The following is a 17,541-nucleotide window of genomic DNA, read 5'->3' as shown; positions in this document are numbered from 1 at the left end:
TTGGACTGGAAACTTAGCAGTCCCACTACATGCTCAATGAAAACAGGAATACTTTATAATTTTCTTTTTTTTTTTAGCATCACAGAACATTTAATTGCACATTTAATTCACATCCATCACCAGACACTGAGGTCATATTGGCCACTTCCCACTGGTCAACAGGCGGCTCTTCCACCAGTGGCTCCCAAGGCTTCCACTGCAACATTTTCCTTGCCAGACTTAGTTCTTTTTCAGCCTGATGAATCACCTCTTCTTCTTCACCCTTAACATCTTGGTTCCGCTTTGACCATATCCAGCTTCTTGTTGGTGATCTGTTCTGTGTATTTTCTATAGGCTGCATGTTTAGGAAAGTGTTTCAGAAGATCAAGAATCTTTATGTACAATATTGTTAGCCTCTCGTGTGGAGTGTCGCACACCCAACAGTTTATACTTTTCTTAAGAAAGTAATTTTACCCAGCGCTGCAGTCAACTGACCTTTTGTATAAGTAGAATTCTCACACATGCAGGGGCCCAGAAACCTTACCTTGTTTTTAGTTATTTAGCAAAACAGAAAAGTAAACTAATAACTCAGGGAAAAGGTTTTAAAAAAAGCATTGAGCTATCCCAGCAGAGCAGGGAAAAGACTTTGTTAGGCAGTTGTCTAGAATGGTTAGAAAGCAGTAATTCTAGATTTGAATAAGGATATCTTGGTGGGATGAATACCATCATGGAAAGCTTGAAATAAAAGTTGTTATGATATAGGACAAGAGTATAAGCAAAACCAAAACTAAGGTCATTAGAGATGTCATGGAAATCTAAACAAACACGGTAAGGAAATTATGGTTGTTAAATTAGACTGACATGGTGTTATGATATTAACTAGGACTGTAATAATGCATTTGATCTTAAATCCAGAAATAATTTTTGTCTTCAAGTAACTGTAAGGTTATGACACTGGGCCATAGAATAAAAAATGAACTGTATCAGGAATACGATTTCTTAATAATAATTACATAGTTTAAAAAGTGCTGTTTCTTGATTTTCAACTTTGAGTCAGCCTTTAGTCACCACAGGAATGGACAGAGCCTGTAATTGCCTAGCAGAATGTGACAATTATAATAATAAAAGGGGTGGAAGAGGCAGGGAGATTACTACCTCTAACAGTTTTGTTTTTCACAGAATCAAGAGGTAATGCTGAATTGACAGATAAACAATAAAGATGCACTATTAAAGCTCAAAAGTGGCCAGGTGTGGTACACAGGTAGTGCACACCTGTTTTCTCAGAATTCCTGAGGCAGAGGCAGGACGATTGCTGATGTCTTAGTTAGGGTTTTATTGCTGTGAAGGGACACCATGATCAAGGCAACTCTTTTTGTTTGGGGCTGACTTACAATTTCAGAGGTTTAGTTCATTATCATTATGGTGGAAAGCAAGGCAGTGTGCAGGCAGATGGTGCTGGTGCAGCCAATAGCTCTAAATCTTGTTTAGAAGGCAGCAGAAAGGGACAGTATCACATTGGCCAGACTTAAGCATATATATATATATATATATATATATATATGAGACCTCAAAGTCCTGCCGCCACAATGACCTACTTCCTCTAACAAGGCCACCATACCACCTCCAATAAAGCCACACCTTCTACTAGCACCATTTCTCATTGGGCCAAGCATATTCAAACTACCACAGCCAGTTTGAGAATTAACATCCTGTATAGAAATTTCCTCAGCATGACCTCATCTCAAAAAGTCTATTCCATGAAGCACTTGAAGACTTTCCAAATATTAGGGAAGACATGGTTATCCAGATCTAATAGGCTCAAAGGATTTTATAGATTTGATCCTTTTTAAAGATGCTCTCCAAGGCTTATAGTGAGTCCATCAAAAGAAGTAGATAAAGGGAATTCTAAAAATAGCAAGAAAAAAAAGGTGTCAGGTTAGTTTGCATATAGCTTAGTGGTAGAGCACTTGGCTGGCTTGTTCTGAGTTTGATACAAGTGCCATGGGGGCAGGAGGGGGAGCCAGAAAAAAATCATAGTGGGAAGTTCTATTAAACTCACAATGGATGTATCTGGAGAAACCATATAGGATAGAATCAAATGGATATGATATATTCAAAGTCCTGAGGCGGGTGCGGAGGAACAGCTAAGATTACTGTACCCACTAGAGTCACTCTTGATAATTGAAGAAGACATACTTTCCAAGACAACAAAAGCCAAGGGGATCTGCTGCCACTAGATCAGCTGTAATAAATGAAAATTTAAGAAATATGAAACTCAAAAAAAAATCAATCTTTTAGAGAAAACCAAAAACTAACCAAAAGTATTTTAACAAAATAGTAAGACTATGTTTTATTAGTAATAACCTTGAATATGAGGATTCTTCAGCTAAAAGATATAAACTGAAAAAAAAAAAAAAGAAATCATGTGGGACCAGTTGGTATGCTGTTGTGAGAAACCCAGTTCATTAGTGCAGTCACAAAAACTAAAAGTGAAAGGATCAAAGAAGAGACTCTTCACAAGCAAACACCAAAAGTGAGTAGAGAATGCACACATTAAACTAATAACCGAAGACACAGGTCAGTCTATAAAGGTGAAGGGCTAGTTTAGCAAGCTAGAATTATAGTTGTAAATATGTATTTATGGGCCAGAGAGATGACTTAGGGATTAGGAGCACTGACTGCCCTTTTAGAGGTCCTGAGTTCAGTTCCCAGCAACCACATAGTAGCTCACAATTATCTGTAATGGGATCCAATGCCCACTTCTGGTGTGTGTGAAGACAGCTACAGTGTACTCACATATATAAAATAAATAAATAAATCTTTTTAAAAAACCAGTATTTATTTAATTCTGGGGCCACTCCTTTATGTAAAGCAGACAATACTAGTTATAAAGGAATAGGCTCTAATACAGTATCATTTGGGACTTCATCCCATATTCATTTTAATGAGCAGATCATCTAGAAAGAAATTACCAGGGAAGCATCAGAGATAAGGTATACTACAGAACAAGTGGATCTGACAGACATTTAAATAACATGCTGCCCAGCAGCTGTAGAATGTGTAATTCTTCTGCACGTGCTAATAGTCAGAGGCTAGAAGACAAATCTAAAAGATTGAAGAACTTGACATTAGAGTTTGCTTTCTCTGAATACAATGAGATAAGTTAAACCAAGAGAACTTTAGAAATAGTAGAAATAAGCTGGAGAGTGGTGGTACATGCCTTTCATCTTAGCACTTAGAAGGCAAAGGTAGGCGTAGCTCTGAGTTCAAGGTCAGCCTGGTCTACAGAGTGAGTTCTAGATCTGGGCTATGCTGTGAAACCCTAGTCTCTTGGAAAACTTACATGTCTAAAAATATTTATGACTCCTAACAGCAAAACTACAGTTATGAAATAGCAAGGAAAATAATTTTATGAGGGTCATCATAGCATGATGAACTGTATTAAAAGTTCGCAGCAGTTGGAAAGTTGAAAACCACTGCACTGAATTATTTAAGCAAGGACATTTTGGTGTGTGTGTGTGTGTTTAACATAGAGTACATGAAAAAAGTTGTAAGTTCTGTGAAGGAAGTTATAAAGGAGAGCAATCAGTAGGGCTAGACCAGGGCCAAGGAGATAAAAGCTCAGTACAGCAGGGGACAAGATCCAGGATCCTGGCTAGGAATGGCAGAGGAGGGAAAAGGGGAAATACAATTAGTTGCATCTTCTAGGCAACTAATGATATAGATGCAATATGGTATCACTACATAATAATACTTTATTTCTGTTTATGGAACAGATTACTAAGAGCAGGACAAATGAAATTTTTATTCTGGAAAGTTTCACAAAAGATTGTTAGTCCATCTGCTAGAAATTTTGTTTTGATTTTGTACTTGGGTACTTATTTCAATATTTCATGAGTATGTTCATTTAAAGAAAGAATCCTAGAGATTTAAGACTTTTTAGATAGTTTGTTTCCCTGATGGTCTTGATAGGTTAAAAAAAAATAATACCTTATCCTAAAATTTCATGTGCATGTTATATCTGATCTGAATTTAGATTTTGGTTTAGTTTCAAAATCTCAAAAAATTCAAAAAAAATTTTACTTCAGTGGCGTTCCTCGGTTGACATATTGTCTTTTTAATCACATTAATATTCTTTCTTGAATTGCAAATAAAACCAGTTCCCATCAAATTTGATAACAAAACATTTGTACTGCTTAATAACAGTATTCCTTTGCTTTGTTGGTCCTGTATGTTTAGTTTGTCAGTCAGAGGGAGCTTCAATAATTGATGCTTGAAGCAAATGAAGCTGATTTATGTGTTGATATCGTCAGAGAGCTAACAAGTCCACAGGAAATTGCTGGACTTATGTAAACTGACCATGTGTTTCTAAGGAGACTGTTGATGCAGTCTTAACCTCCCTTCCACACTTGCCACATGATGTCTCATTTTTCATTCTGTTAAGACCTCCTTGGCAATGCTGTTAATTGTTTACCCATGATGCACTCTTTATCCTCCTGCTAAACATCTTTGTTGTCTTTGAGGAGAGAACTGGCTCCCTTGCACACATACATCACATAAAGTAGTGATAACACAAGAGTACACTCTTGTGATCAACCTCTTAATATTTGAGATTACTTTGTTCTGTGGGATAGTAGTTTATGTTTTAAATAAACAATTGCATGTATTTTTAAAGATTTATTCTGTAATTGATGACACTTGGTTGTTTTCATCTGCTCTAGTTTGAATAATGTTCTGGGAATATCCTTATGTCTAATTGTGTATAAGTCAGCATATCTTGGGTGTGTACCTAGCGGTAGGTCACAGGGATCCTTTAGATATTCATATATTTGACTTTCATTGGTTGAATAGCATTACAAGTTGTACCAATGTATATTCCCATAAAATCACATCCAGCTAAGCCCCATGTAATTCCAAGAGTTTTGTTGCTCTGCCTTGACTAATGCTCCATTCTACTACTTTTCTTCACATGATGGTATTCTGTTAGGGAATTAACTTATATGTCCAAATAACCAGTAAGAGTAAACTTGTTTTCCTATGTTGATCGGTATAATGTTAGAAGAATGTTTCTTGTTTATTTACAGTGATTGGGCTTAGAGTAAAGACTTCCTCTTGTGTGGGGCATATTCTTGTTATAGAGTGAAAGCAAAGAGAATAAAACCAACAAAACGGCTATCCTATGCTTTGGTTAAATGCTTTTGTGTTCATGCTCCAGAGGCCAAAGCCTATCACAAAACTATGCTCAATGCCAGTGAGGCAGAAAGTTGCTCTCTCAAGCCAGGCATTGGAAGTCATGGGGCTGTGCGTGGAAGAGGGTGGTCCTTTCACCAGGAAGGACAAAGTACAGGTGCTAGACGGTGCTCACAGTCTATTGATGGGATGCTGCTCACTCTCTTTCATTTGTATCTTAACTCTCATTCTCATTTCTTGTGTTTTGTTCTTTTACATTTTTTTAAAAGTTTTTAAAAAAGTTTTTAAGGTTATAAATGCTTTGTTGATTATACACACATACAACCATATTTTCTTTCACTTGTTCTTTTACTCTAAATACAAAACTTTATAAAGTGTGTATCAGATGTTAAGAATTTTAGAATTCTCTTAACAGGCTGGGCCCAACCACTGGTCCTAATAATGTTAGTGAAAGAAGTGAATAATTGTGAAAAGCAGAGAAAGGAAATTTAATTAACTTGCACTAGGAAGAGAAACATAAAGAAGAGCCCCCCTGTCCTTGTCCATCTAAAATTGGTTTAGATAGAGGCAGCATGGAAGTGGGTGGGCACTGCAGATCTAGGTGTCTGTCTGTCTGTCCATTGTTGCTTTTCTGTTTCTGCATGGTGGTCGGAAGGAGTTCTTACAACTCTAGGGGACAAGCTGCTTCTCCGATGAGTCATGCTCTAGAGTGCTGCCTTCCCATTAGGGACAGTTACCCTCATTTGGGTCATAGTTTGTTGTGGGAGGTTCTGTTGTTTCTGGGGTCCTTGGTGACTGCAGGTTTAGGACATTGGAGACCTTTAAATATTTTGTGGGGATCTGGAATAGGACATTATGAAAAGCTGACAATAAGGTACCTCAGGTACTTTTATATTTGTTCCTTGCACCTTGAAGTGAAATAAAGAGGTTAGTTAGGTATTATCTTTTTCCTAGGTGCAGAATTAAGGCATATAGTTGCAAAGTGAGAGGAGCGATACCAGGATTTTAGTTAGTTACCTTGTGGGCCCAAGTGAAGAGTTGGTCATTTTTTGTTTTGGTTTGGCTTTTATTTATTTATTTATTTATTTATTTATTTATTTAGCAAAGTCAGGTTTTAAGAGCCTTTTACCAAACCAGCTGTATTTTGACATGAAACATATTGATACTAAAGACACATATATGTAGAGGATATATCTATTAGCAAAAAAACCATTTTAACCAAATTCCTTACTTTAAAACCATGTTGGATATTAGATTAATATTATATATTAATATACATTATATATTATATATATTATATATATTATATATTATACACACATATACATATGCACTGCTGATCTAGATATCCTTTTTCTGTTCATTGTTTCTTTTCTGGTTCTGCATGGTGGTCAGAAGGAGTTCTTACAACTCTAGGGAACAATATATATATATATATATATACCTCCCCGCCCCACAAGACAAGATTTCTCTATATATTACTACATGTTCTTGAACTCCCTCCATAGACCAGGCTGACCTTAAACTTAGAGATCTGCCTGACTGCATCCCAAGTGCTGGGATTAAAGGCCTGTGACACTACCACCTGACAAATTACTACCATATTTAAAACTCAAAACCCTTAACTTTATCTGCAGGTAGACAACAAGCTACAAAGTTTGTTCATTATCAGATCAGAAAGCACAGTAATACTTTTATATCAGAAATTAGGAATTTCTGTGCTTTAATGATCCTGGTCTTTTAGGAGAGTTGGAATTTGAAATTTTTCTTTCATCCTGGTTGGTTAATTCCTTTGTTTTTTAGTGGTGTCTTTGTTAAACTTGAGTAAAAGAGCCGAGGGTAGTAATTTCTGGATGCTTAAAACATTTTTGTTTAAATAATTGTTTTTGTAGTAATGCAGACATTTTGGAAGTTAGTCCTTCCACAGGAGCCAAAATGTTTGTAGTAGGAGCTGGAGAGCTACCTCAGTATCTTTAAGGAAAACCAAAGTTTCATTCCTAGCACCCACAGTGAGCAGCTCACAGCAGCCTGTAACTCTGTTTCCAGGGAATCCAAGACCTCCTTCAGACCTCTGTGGTTCCCCAGCCCCCACAACATACGCTTACACAAGGAAACACATAAGTGTAGAATGAAAATAAAGTATTTGTTATAATGTTATTCTAAAATTTATATAGTTATTTGAAGATTGTTTTATTACCCAATGAACCAAAATACTTATATTTTTTTAATTCACCAGGATGAACAAAATTGATCGATTTGAAGTAGATTGGTTTTGCCTTTTATTTCATATTTATTACCCTTTTATAACCTTGGTTATCTATATTAGGCTTTTAATGAAAAGGCTTATCTGACACATTTTAGCATTGAGTATTCAGATGTTCAAATAGGACAGAACTCTTGTTTGAACAGGTCTGGTGGCTCATCCTGCAGTCCCTGTACTCAGAAGGCTGAGGCAAGAACATAGATTACCACTCAGTCATGGCTATGTAATAAGACTCTCATCTCAGAAAAGCCAAGGTGTAAGGCTGGAGCTGAGTCATGTTTTCCCAGCCTAGTTAAATTCCCAGCACCATGAGACAAACACTTCTCTCTTACCGTAAAGAAATCAATTTCTAAAAACATATTTGCTTAAGAAATAGTATACACCAAAGATAGTTTTTAGGGTTAATGATAAGGAAATTAATAATTTTAAAAAATTTGACCAGTATAGATAGAAATTGTGTCCTTGTAGCTATATTTTTAGAAATGGGTATTATAAGTCAAGATTCTTAGAATATTAAATTATTTGCATGTAAATAAAAACTGCCCGAATGTAGTCATCTAAATATAGTTTAGTACTTCAAACATTGAACAATAAGAATTGTTAGAGGTATTTGCAAAATTATGTCCCCAGTGTTTTGCTTTTTTTTTTTTAATAAGTACATTGATAGGCATCTGCTGTATTTTTCCTTACTACACAGTTTACTCCTAATTTTCTTAAATATCTTTATACTTAAATAAATAATACTCTTGGTAAATTTAATAGTAAATATAAACCATTATTTTAAAACTTACTTTATTAATTGAGTGCTAATTTTGCTTTTCAGCGGGGATCTGATGAGCTTCTCTCTTCTGGTGTCATTAACGGACCTTCTACCATGAACAGCTCTACTTCTGCAGGTGTGTATGGTAAGTGTGAACACCCTGTCCTGTGCTTCCTTTCTGTGAGCTGCTTTTTTTCTCATTCTTCTTATGTGCCACTGTTTACAGTAAAAATTTGTGAATTTTACTCAATAAGAGAAGTTGAAAGATTCAGCTAAGGAAAAAAAGATAGTGTTGAAGAAATTTAGGAATGGTTCCACCATGTTGTCCATCTACCCCACAGTAATTGGGAAGATATTGTAGGTAGAGACAATATATAATTGTTAATATAAACATGTAAACAGTGATATGGGAGTTGAGACTAAAGCCAACTTTGTAACGCTGAGCTCACCTTAGAGTCACTGGAGAAGCAGCTGGGGAGATACATGTAGTTCAGTTGGTGGTGCTTGCTATGCAGACATGAGGGCCTGGCTTTGAATGCCCTGTCTGTTTATTGCCTGTGTCTGTTACCCAGGATTAGGGTGCGAGGAGAGGAGAAGAGAATCCTTGGGACTTGCTGGCCAGCTAGTCTAGCCAAAACACAGAGCTCTGGGTTTAGTGAGAGACCTTGTCTCAGAAATCCAGGTAAAGAGTGATAGAGGAAATCACCCAAATCAATTTCTGGCTGCTATGAGGATGCCATGTGTGGGTAGTTTGCCTATGCACATGCATGCCAGGAAGCAGAGAAAGATGAATTCTAGTACTCATTACCTTTTCCTTTTTATTTGTTCTGGAAGTCTTGATCATAGAACGATACTGCCCATGTTCAGGGTGGGGCTTCCCACATCAGTAAAGCCTCTTTGGAAAACCTTCCTAGACTACACCCAAGGGTTTATCTCCCAGATGAGTCTATTATATGTGTCTTGAAGTTGACAATCAAGATTAACCAGCATACTCAGAATACTTGGAAGCACTGAAAATATGCAAACAGCCTGACTTACCTTTGAAGTTTCTGTGTGGGGGAGATGTTTGCCTTTGTTTTTAGAGCTCTTAGGTCATGCATCAGAGACACAGACCTAAGGGGTGTTGCTAGGGATCTAATCCAATTGTTGAGAATTCTAGACAGACCCTACCCAACTAAACTTGTTTGATTCATTCATCTCTTAATGTTTCTTTTAAATTGTCCTAGATTCCCAGAGCACTATGTCCTGGAGGGTGTGTGTGTGTGTATGTGTGTGTGTGTGTGTGTGTGTGTGTGTGTGTTACTAGTACCTTGAATTTCCTTATGATTTCCACTTGGTAATGAGGAACTAATTTTTCTTTCATCATGCTGGGAATTGGACCCAAGACCTCACATGTATTAAGATGAAGTTGTATCTCTAGAAACAAAGAAACCTTTAAAAAAATAACTTTGTAATAATCCAAACCCAAGGTTGTCTGAATTTGTGGTATTTCCCCCTCTGCCTCCAAAATGTCTGATGTTATATGCATTCACCGCTGCGACAGTGTGAGTGTGGCTCACTCAAAACTGCCTATAATACCAGCCTCAAAGAGTCTAACATTCTCTTTTGGCCTCCATGAGAATCCATATACATGTGGTATACACACACACACACACACACACACACACACACACACACACAAACAGAAAAGTCCTAGGAGTAGACTTTGATGCTTTCATAAGATACGCTAACTGTTTTTGTTCTTTTTTGTTGTTGTTGTTGTTGTTGTTTTTTTTGAGACAAGGTTTCTTTGTTTGGCCCTGCTTTCCTGAAACTGTGTAGACCAGGCTTGAACTCAGAGATCTGCCTGCCTCTTCCTCCTGAGGGCTGGGATTAAAGTTGTATACCACCCCCACTGCTTGACAAGACACAAACATTTTAGTGAAGTCATACTATGCAGCAAAGTGAGAGAGCCATGAATACTGACTTGCTGAGTGGTCTTTTTTTCTTTAGTAGAATCAGAAAAAAATTTTGTAGATAATTTGAATATCAATTTTAAAACTACTTAAAGTCTGGGAAAAGACTTTGTATTGGAAGAAAATTTTTTGTTTGGAAACAGGAATTAGTTTGTATCCTCTTGCAAGTACATGGCTGCCTCATAAAATTTTTGCCATGCGTGGACATCAGTGATGGACTAATGATGCATGGCTATAAATTTACCAAAAGACAGAAGAAAGCTGAAGTAGAGAGATTAGTACATACACTGTGGTATATCTGCAGCAGGTAAGCTTCTGAAGGGTTTATTCCATTGAGGGGACCGAAGCCTTTTATATCTGTAGAGGGCAAGTTATTTAGTCAGCTTCATAGACCATTTGTGTGTGGTCTAAAGTGGAGGCAAAAGCAGTATCTGAAGGGACAGACTAGCTTTCTGCCATCTTGTTAAATATTAAGCTTTACAGCACTAGTTGTTTCTCTAGAGACGGATCTTTGGGTGTCAGGTGCCATGGGGTCATTGGGACTTTGTCTTGGAATGTTGGTTGGTATCTAGTAGCTAGATAAGGCTCCATGCAGTTGAATGTTGATTGTTATAGTGCACAAACTAAATTTGTCTTGGGCCTTTTTATCTTTGTGCTTTTCAGTAAGAACAGTGTTCCTACTCTGAGTATGTGGCACCAATATTTGTAGTTTAGTAATAACTTAAAATGTTATCTTAGCCAGGCCTCAGGAAACCTAAGCAGGACAATTTCAAATTCAGTGATGGCAAGTTCCAGGCTAGACCGCACTACAAAATTCTATCCTACCTTAAAGTGATAACAGTTTTTACCTTTAATGTTGAACTTTTTAAAATGAATTCAAATATATTAGGTAGAATTGCTCCTGTAATTTTTTTTTTTTTTTTTTTGGTTTTGGTTTTGGTTTTTCGAGACAGGGTTTCTCTGTGTAGCCCTGGCTGTCCTGGAACTCACTTTGTAGACCAGGCTGGCCTCGAACTCAGAAATCCTCCTACCTCTGCCTCCTGAGTGCTGGGACTAAAGGCGTGCGCCACCACGCCCGGCTGCTCCTGTAATGTTAAGTAGGGATCCACTGAAAGGATTCAGAAGTATGTCAGTATCATATAATAATTGGTTTTCTAAAGTTAGCAAATGATGACAAAATTGAACTGTTATATATAGTCTGCTAATAGAGTTGCTGACTTTCTATGGAATATACAGGAAAAACTGCATGTGAAATTAAGGAAAATTGTGAGTTGATTTATTGCAAGCTTTTAAACAGAATAGTGATAAAGTTGTATTTCACATATGCCTTGCCAATGACACCCACATTTTCAGCTGTTGGCCTAGCCACTAAGAGGTCCAACATGATGGTGCGTTCCTGTAGTCCTAGCACTGGGGAAGTGGAGGCAGGAGAATCAGAACTTCAGGATCATCTTTGGCTACATTTTTAAAAAGTGGAAAGGAAAAAAAAAGTGTGTGTCTGAGTGGTGTGTGTGTGGGGGGGGTTGGGGAAGGGGAGGGGGGAGAGAGAGAGAGAGAGAGAAAACTCGCGAGCATAGGCAATAATAGGTAACAAGATTGAAAGCTGCTAGAAAAAATGTAATCCTACTTATTCATATCCTACTCCACCTGCTGCTTTTAAATCAAAAGCTCTGCATGTTGTCCATGAGATATTTTATAAAGAGCGTCAGTCTCTCATTGACTAACTTTCAGATTTAACTGTTCTGTCTAAGAGGATGCGACTATAGCAGAAACACTAGAATTAAATCTACCAAATCCCATTCTTGCTTATTTTTGTTACAATAAATAATAATATAGATATATTTAAAATGAGATTTTATGTTGCATAAGGATACTGGAACACTGGTGCCAAGCTATGACACTCCCAGGCGGTGTGGGATCTATGGTTATTCTCTTAAGCTATTGTTAGTGTTATTTTAAAATCCCATGTTTGATGAGCTTTTTGAGGTGCTCAGGAGGTAAAGGCCCTGCTGCCAAGCCTCATGGTCTGAGTGTGATCCCAGGCAGTTCCTGTGTGGTGGAAGGACAGAACTGACTCCTGCTGTCCTTGACTTCCACACATCTGCTGTGACACACACATGTCTACATAAAATCAATAAATAAAATGGGATAAAAATCCTTTCTTTCTTGTAGGTACATATTTTGTAAGAGCTTTAAATTACGAAGCTTAGTTCTAAAATAAAGAATATTCCTTCCTATGAACTTTACCTAAAAATAGACTTGAAGATCTTTTGACTCAGCTTACATTAATTTGTTCTTATAATATGCTGCTTTCACTAGTGTGTGTGCTCACGCATCCTCATGCACAGGGCAATGTATTTTATATCTGGGAACTTGAACATGGATCTGCAGTTTTAAGGTTTTTTCTTTTAATGTCCTGTGATAACTGAAAACATTTCAACACTTCTTAACTCATATTCATTCTCCTTTTAAATATAGTTGTACAAACGAATGTCAGAAACTGATACTGTTCTGTTTGTTTACTAAAGAACTGATTTTTATAGCAGCCCACTGTTACTCAGATTAAACAGCTACTTTTAAAATCTTCCTTTTAGGTACAGGTGGCCTTGACTAGTACAAGTGTTTTATGGGACCTATGAGTCATCTCTGCATACTGTTTGTCTTTTCTCCTACTGCTTGGAGGACTTCTATCTTTCATCTCAGATTGTAAAGATGATGGCTACCTTTTAGCAAGAGAGACAACCTTGAGCCCGTCCCTCATAGTTTTATATGTTGGTATTACAAACATATAAGCAATGTTGCTTAATTTCACATGTATAATGTTAAATGTTATATATTTAACATATCAGTATATGTTATATTATTGGCTCATTTATACAATGTTTAAAAACATAAATACTAATCTATGTTGTAAAAAATCAAAATATGCTTGGAAGATAAATATAACTGGAAAGAAAAAAAACTTCACGTGCATAAAGCTCACGTGTGTTTCTGTGAGAGTGAATGTGTTGTGTGTGGGTGTCTCAGGATACCAATAGAGGTCGTTAGATCCCTTAGAACTGGGGTTATAGGTCACCCACTGGTGTGGGTGTTGAAAACTGATTAGAGAAGAGTAACAGCAAGAGGTCTGAACTGCTGATCCATCATCATTCCTGCCTAGTATTCTTCTTGATTTGGCTGCTGATTATGCAGTCTATTTACGAAGCTATGATAATACTAATACTAAAATCTATTAATGACTACAGTACAAAAAGAAAGTTATTGAGAAACACTTTGATATAGTTACGAGTTCTAACAAATATACACAAGATGAACACAATATATACACAGTTGAAAATATATGTATAGACTCTTAGTGATTATTCTAATGTCTATTTTCTTTTCCTTTCAAAACAGAAGTCCCAAATTATTACTAGACTGCCATACAAGAATAAATACCAATTTCCTCCTCCCACTTGAAAGTGGAAGGTCAGTGATAAAAGAAGATTGGCAGAGATGAAGTCCAGCTTTAACTTTCCTTAACCTCTTCTCTAAGGATAGGAATGATGGTGGTAGTGGTAGTTTGAGTAATAATGGCCTCCACAGGCTGATCATTTGACTGCTTAGTCAACAGACAGTGACAGCACTTGAGAAGAGGAAGTGTGACCTTGTTGGGATAGGTGTGGTCTTGTTAGAGGAAGAGTATCACTGAGAAGGGTTCAAAAGCCCAAGCCAAGCCCTGTGTCGCTCTCTCTCTTGGTCAGTGGATCAGGGTATAGCTCTCAATACTTCTCCAGCACCATGGCTGCTGCCATGTTCCCAGTCATGATGATAATGGACTAATAAACCTCTGAAACTAAGCAAGCCCACAATTAATTAAATGCTTTCTTTTGTAAGAGTTGCCTTAATCATGGTGTCTCTTCACAGCAATAGAACAGTGATAAAATGATAAAGTGCTATTTTACAATTTGAACCAGTAGTCATAAATTATAGTAGAAGATCATATTAGAAAATCTGGTTCCTAACCAAGAAATCAAATCCTCTGTCATCTATCAGAAGATCTAAAAATATACCCAAGTCTGTAATTTGTTTTGAATTACAGCACTCTCATCTATATTTGAGTTAACATACCATACTTAAATAAGACTCCCATGATCAGCCTGTCTTAATTCATGTATACAAGAACAGGCCCAAAACAAGAAATTTTAAAATTATGTCACTACATCAGATGAGTGGAGAGAAAATCTTATGACAGATTACTAAAAGCATAATTATAGCTGTTGGTAATAAATACAAAATAAAACAAAAGCAAATTAGTGAGATAATCTTTGTATTCATGGGCTTGAAATCACTACAAAATCTGGAAGACTACTGACATAGCGTGTATGAGGTCCTAGGTGTAATACCCAGAAACACAACATAGCAGTGTACTAACAGTACATACCTAGTTACAAACACAAATTTGGGAGGAAGTGTTATATGTGTGTGGGAGAGAAGGGACAATAGGGAATGTTCAATTTATATATTTTTAGGTCAAGTCGTATGTACAATCACAACAGTAAATATTGCTGTGTTTTTATATGGCCCTCTTGACATTTATTTATATAGGATTATAGGTAGTAAGTTTTCATTAGTTTTTAGAAAAGGGATATTAGGAATTTGGCAAGATTGTAATTTTCTGCCAATAGTGACAAATATCATTTAATATTTAAAAGGATTATAATGAAATTTTAAAATAGTTACATTTGGCCTGTCTTCATACTATTTGTGGGAGAAGAATATTTCTGAATTTCATCTGCATAAACTTGAGTAATCATTATAGGCAGGTCAGTTGTAGTTAGTCTGATTTGAATACAATTTTGCTATATGCTAGGATAGTCAGTTCATTTTTGCAGCGGCTGGTCTGAGATGTTAGAGCAGAACAGCATCATGGGGAAGTACTGTACTGTAGAGTATTGAGTAGCATCTTGGAGTTTGAAGTATGTAGGGGTATTGAAAAATATATATTTCAACCAAGGTCTGCTTATTACTACAGGGTAGCATACAAAATTTAGCTAATAGAGTGAGAAAGGCTATAAAGCTTAAGAAATAAACTAAAATTTTACTTATAACTCATCCAGATCGTTTTGGTTGTATTAGGCACAAAATTTATATCATAATCTTTCTTAAATTTGTTGTTTGTCTGTTTGTGTGAGCCCTGGCTAGCCTGGAACTTAGTCTTTAGATCAGGCTGGCTTTGAACTCAGAGATATGTTTGCCACTGCCTTCTGACTGCTGGGATTAAAAAGTGTGTGCCACCACAGCCTGGCTTAAATCTTATTGTTTTAATTCTTTTTATTTTGCAGTATAAAAATTTGAAAAGGGCTCTCTAAAAATATATTAGTGGGCTGGAGAGATTGGTGAATAAGGTTAAGAGCACTGGATGCTCTTGCAGAAGACTCAAGTTCAGTTCCTAGCACCTACATGGTAGCTTAAAACTGTCGGTAATCTCAGTTCCAGGGACTCTAGAACCTATTTCTGGCTCCTTGGGCACCAGGCATGCAGAATGTACATACATGCATGCAGGAAAAACACTTATACCCATAAAAACAAACATACACATGAGACATTTTGAATGTTGAGTTTAGAGGTATGGTAATACCTCAATTAGTGATTGACATGCTTTTTGAAAATGCAGTGAATATCCTAGAGTAGGGGCTCTCAACCTGTGGGTCATGACGTGGGGCCGAGGGGGGGGGAGATGATGAACTATCCTTTCACAGGGGTACCTGAGATGGTCAGAAAGTACAAATATTCATATTATAATTTATAACAAGCAAAATTACAACAAAAATAATTTTATGGTTGTGGTCACCACAACATGAGGAACTGTAGTAAGGGAACTGTAGCATTAGGAAGGTTGAGAGCCACTGTCCTAGAGTGTGCTTACACAGACCTGGGCAGTATAGTTTACTTATACACTTAGGTGTATATGGTGTATACGGTTTAGCTTATGCCCCAGACTGCAAACCTGTGCATATTGATTTTGTGCAAACCTGTCACTGTATTGAATACTATAGGTAGTTGTAGTTCAAGTGTTGTATATCTAAACTTAGAAAAGGTATACTTGTGGTTAATGCTTTCCTCATGAAAGTGATACGTGAATCTATGAAGCAATATAATTGATTTATCCTAATACTTTTCCTCAAAAAAAAAAAAAATCAGACAACAATTAAATGTAATGGCCACAGTGAAAGACCAAAAGTGGGTTCATTAAGAGGTGGTTGGTTTCATTTCCCACTCATGTCATCAACCCATAACTCATGAATTTCCAATCTGGTGCACTAGATCAAGTGTGGCAATTTAGTTAATGTAGTATGTCAACCCAAATTAGTTTCAGTAATTTCAAACAAATCTTATGTTTTTTATAGCTAATGGGAATGACAACAAGAAATTTAAAGGAGATAGACCTCCCTGTTCGCCTTCCCGTGTTCTCCATCTTCGAAAAATTCCATGTGATGTCACTGAAGCAGAGGTCATATCATTAGGTCTACCATTTGGCAAAGTCACTAATCTTTTGATGTTGAAAGGAAAAAGCCAGGTACGTAATATTTAAAGATTGTCACTGAGTGATTATCTTCTGGGTGTTAGTATTTCATATAATTTCTATTTTCTTGAACTTAAAAATAACTAGTTGTCTTGAGACGGGGTCTCTATGTTGCTCTGGCTGATGTAAAATTCATAAGCTCAAGTGACCTTTTTAAAGTTCTGCCTTCTAAGTATCTGGGACCACAAGGGTGTATGCCACCTTGCTGACTTTTCAGCTTTTCTTACTATCTATGACCACAAATTAGGTTTTAAGTCAATTTTTTTCCCTGTATGACAACAAACAACACAATAAACAGGAAAAGTTCTTATCTATTTGATTTGGGGTAATTTTCTTTAAGACCTATTTTATATTTTACTTACTTGATGTTTTTAACTGTAGGATGACTCCTAAAAATATCGTGTAATACCTAAGAGACCTTGATAGAGAAATTATAAATTGCACTTCATTTGTCTAACTAAAGAACAGTTAAGTTTTCCAGACAGTGCAGTTATCACTATAAGCTAAAGGTCTGATTGGCTTTTACATGGGATTTAAGAGTTGGGAGCAGCTGGGTATGGTAACACACGCCTTTAATCCCAGAGCTAGAGAGGTAGAGGTAGGTGAGTCTCTGAGTTCAAGGCCAGCCTGGCGAGTTCCATACATAGTAAGTTCCAGGACAGCCCGGGACTATGCTGAAAGATCCTGTCTTACAACCAAAACAAACAACAGGAACAAAAAGAGTTGGGAGTTACATCATTTATAAAATAAAATTGAATGTTTAGCTAGATATGACTGAATAGTTAGTATTTTTAAAAGTGGAAGCAAAACCAAAAAAAAAAAAAAAAAA

General features: G+C 36.7%; 1 protein-coding gene across 3 annotated transcripts in view; it reads left to right on the top strand.

Moving 5' to 3' along the window:
- The window catches only part of Ptbp3 (polypyrimidine tract binding protein 3), a 76,682-nt gene that overhangs the window by 15,977 nt on the left and 43,164 nt on the right, over window positions 1-17,541 (top strand). For 2 of the 3 annotated variants that reach the window (XM_021159315.2, XM_021159312.2), the window contains 2 exons: window positions 8,256-8,337; window positions 16,537-16,706. In XM_021159315.2, the coding sequence (XP_021014974.1) occupies window positions 8,307-8,337; window positions 16,537-16,706 (201 nt within the window). In that variant the 5' untranslated portion in view covers window positions 8,256-8,306. The remainder of the gene's footprint in view (window positions 1-8,255; window positions 8,338-16,536; window positions 16,707-17,541) is intronic. The other variant, XM_029475897.1, reaches the window with a different exon arrangement.

This window comes from Mus caroli, chromosome 4 (assembly GCF_900094665.2).
Source record: "Mus caroli chromosome 4, CAROLI_EIJ_v1.1, whole genome shotgun sequence".
Lineage (NCBI taxonomy): Eukaryota > Metazoa > Chordata > Mammalia > Rodentia > Muridae > Mus > Mus caroli.
The sequence above is the reverse complement of the archived record's forward strand: the minus strand, read 5'-3'. Positions and strand labels throughout refer to the sequence as shown.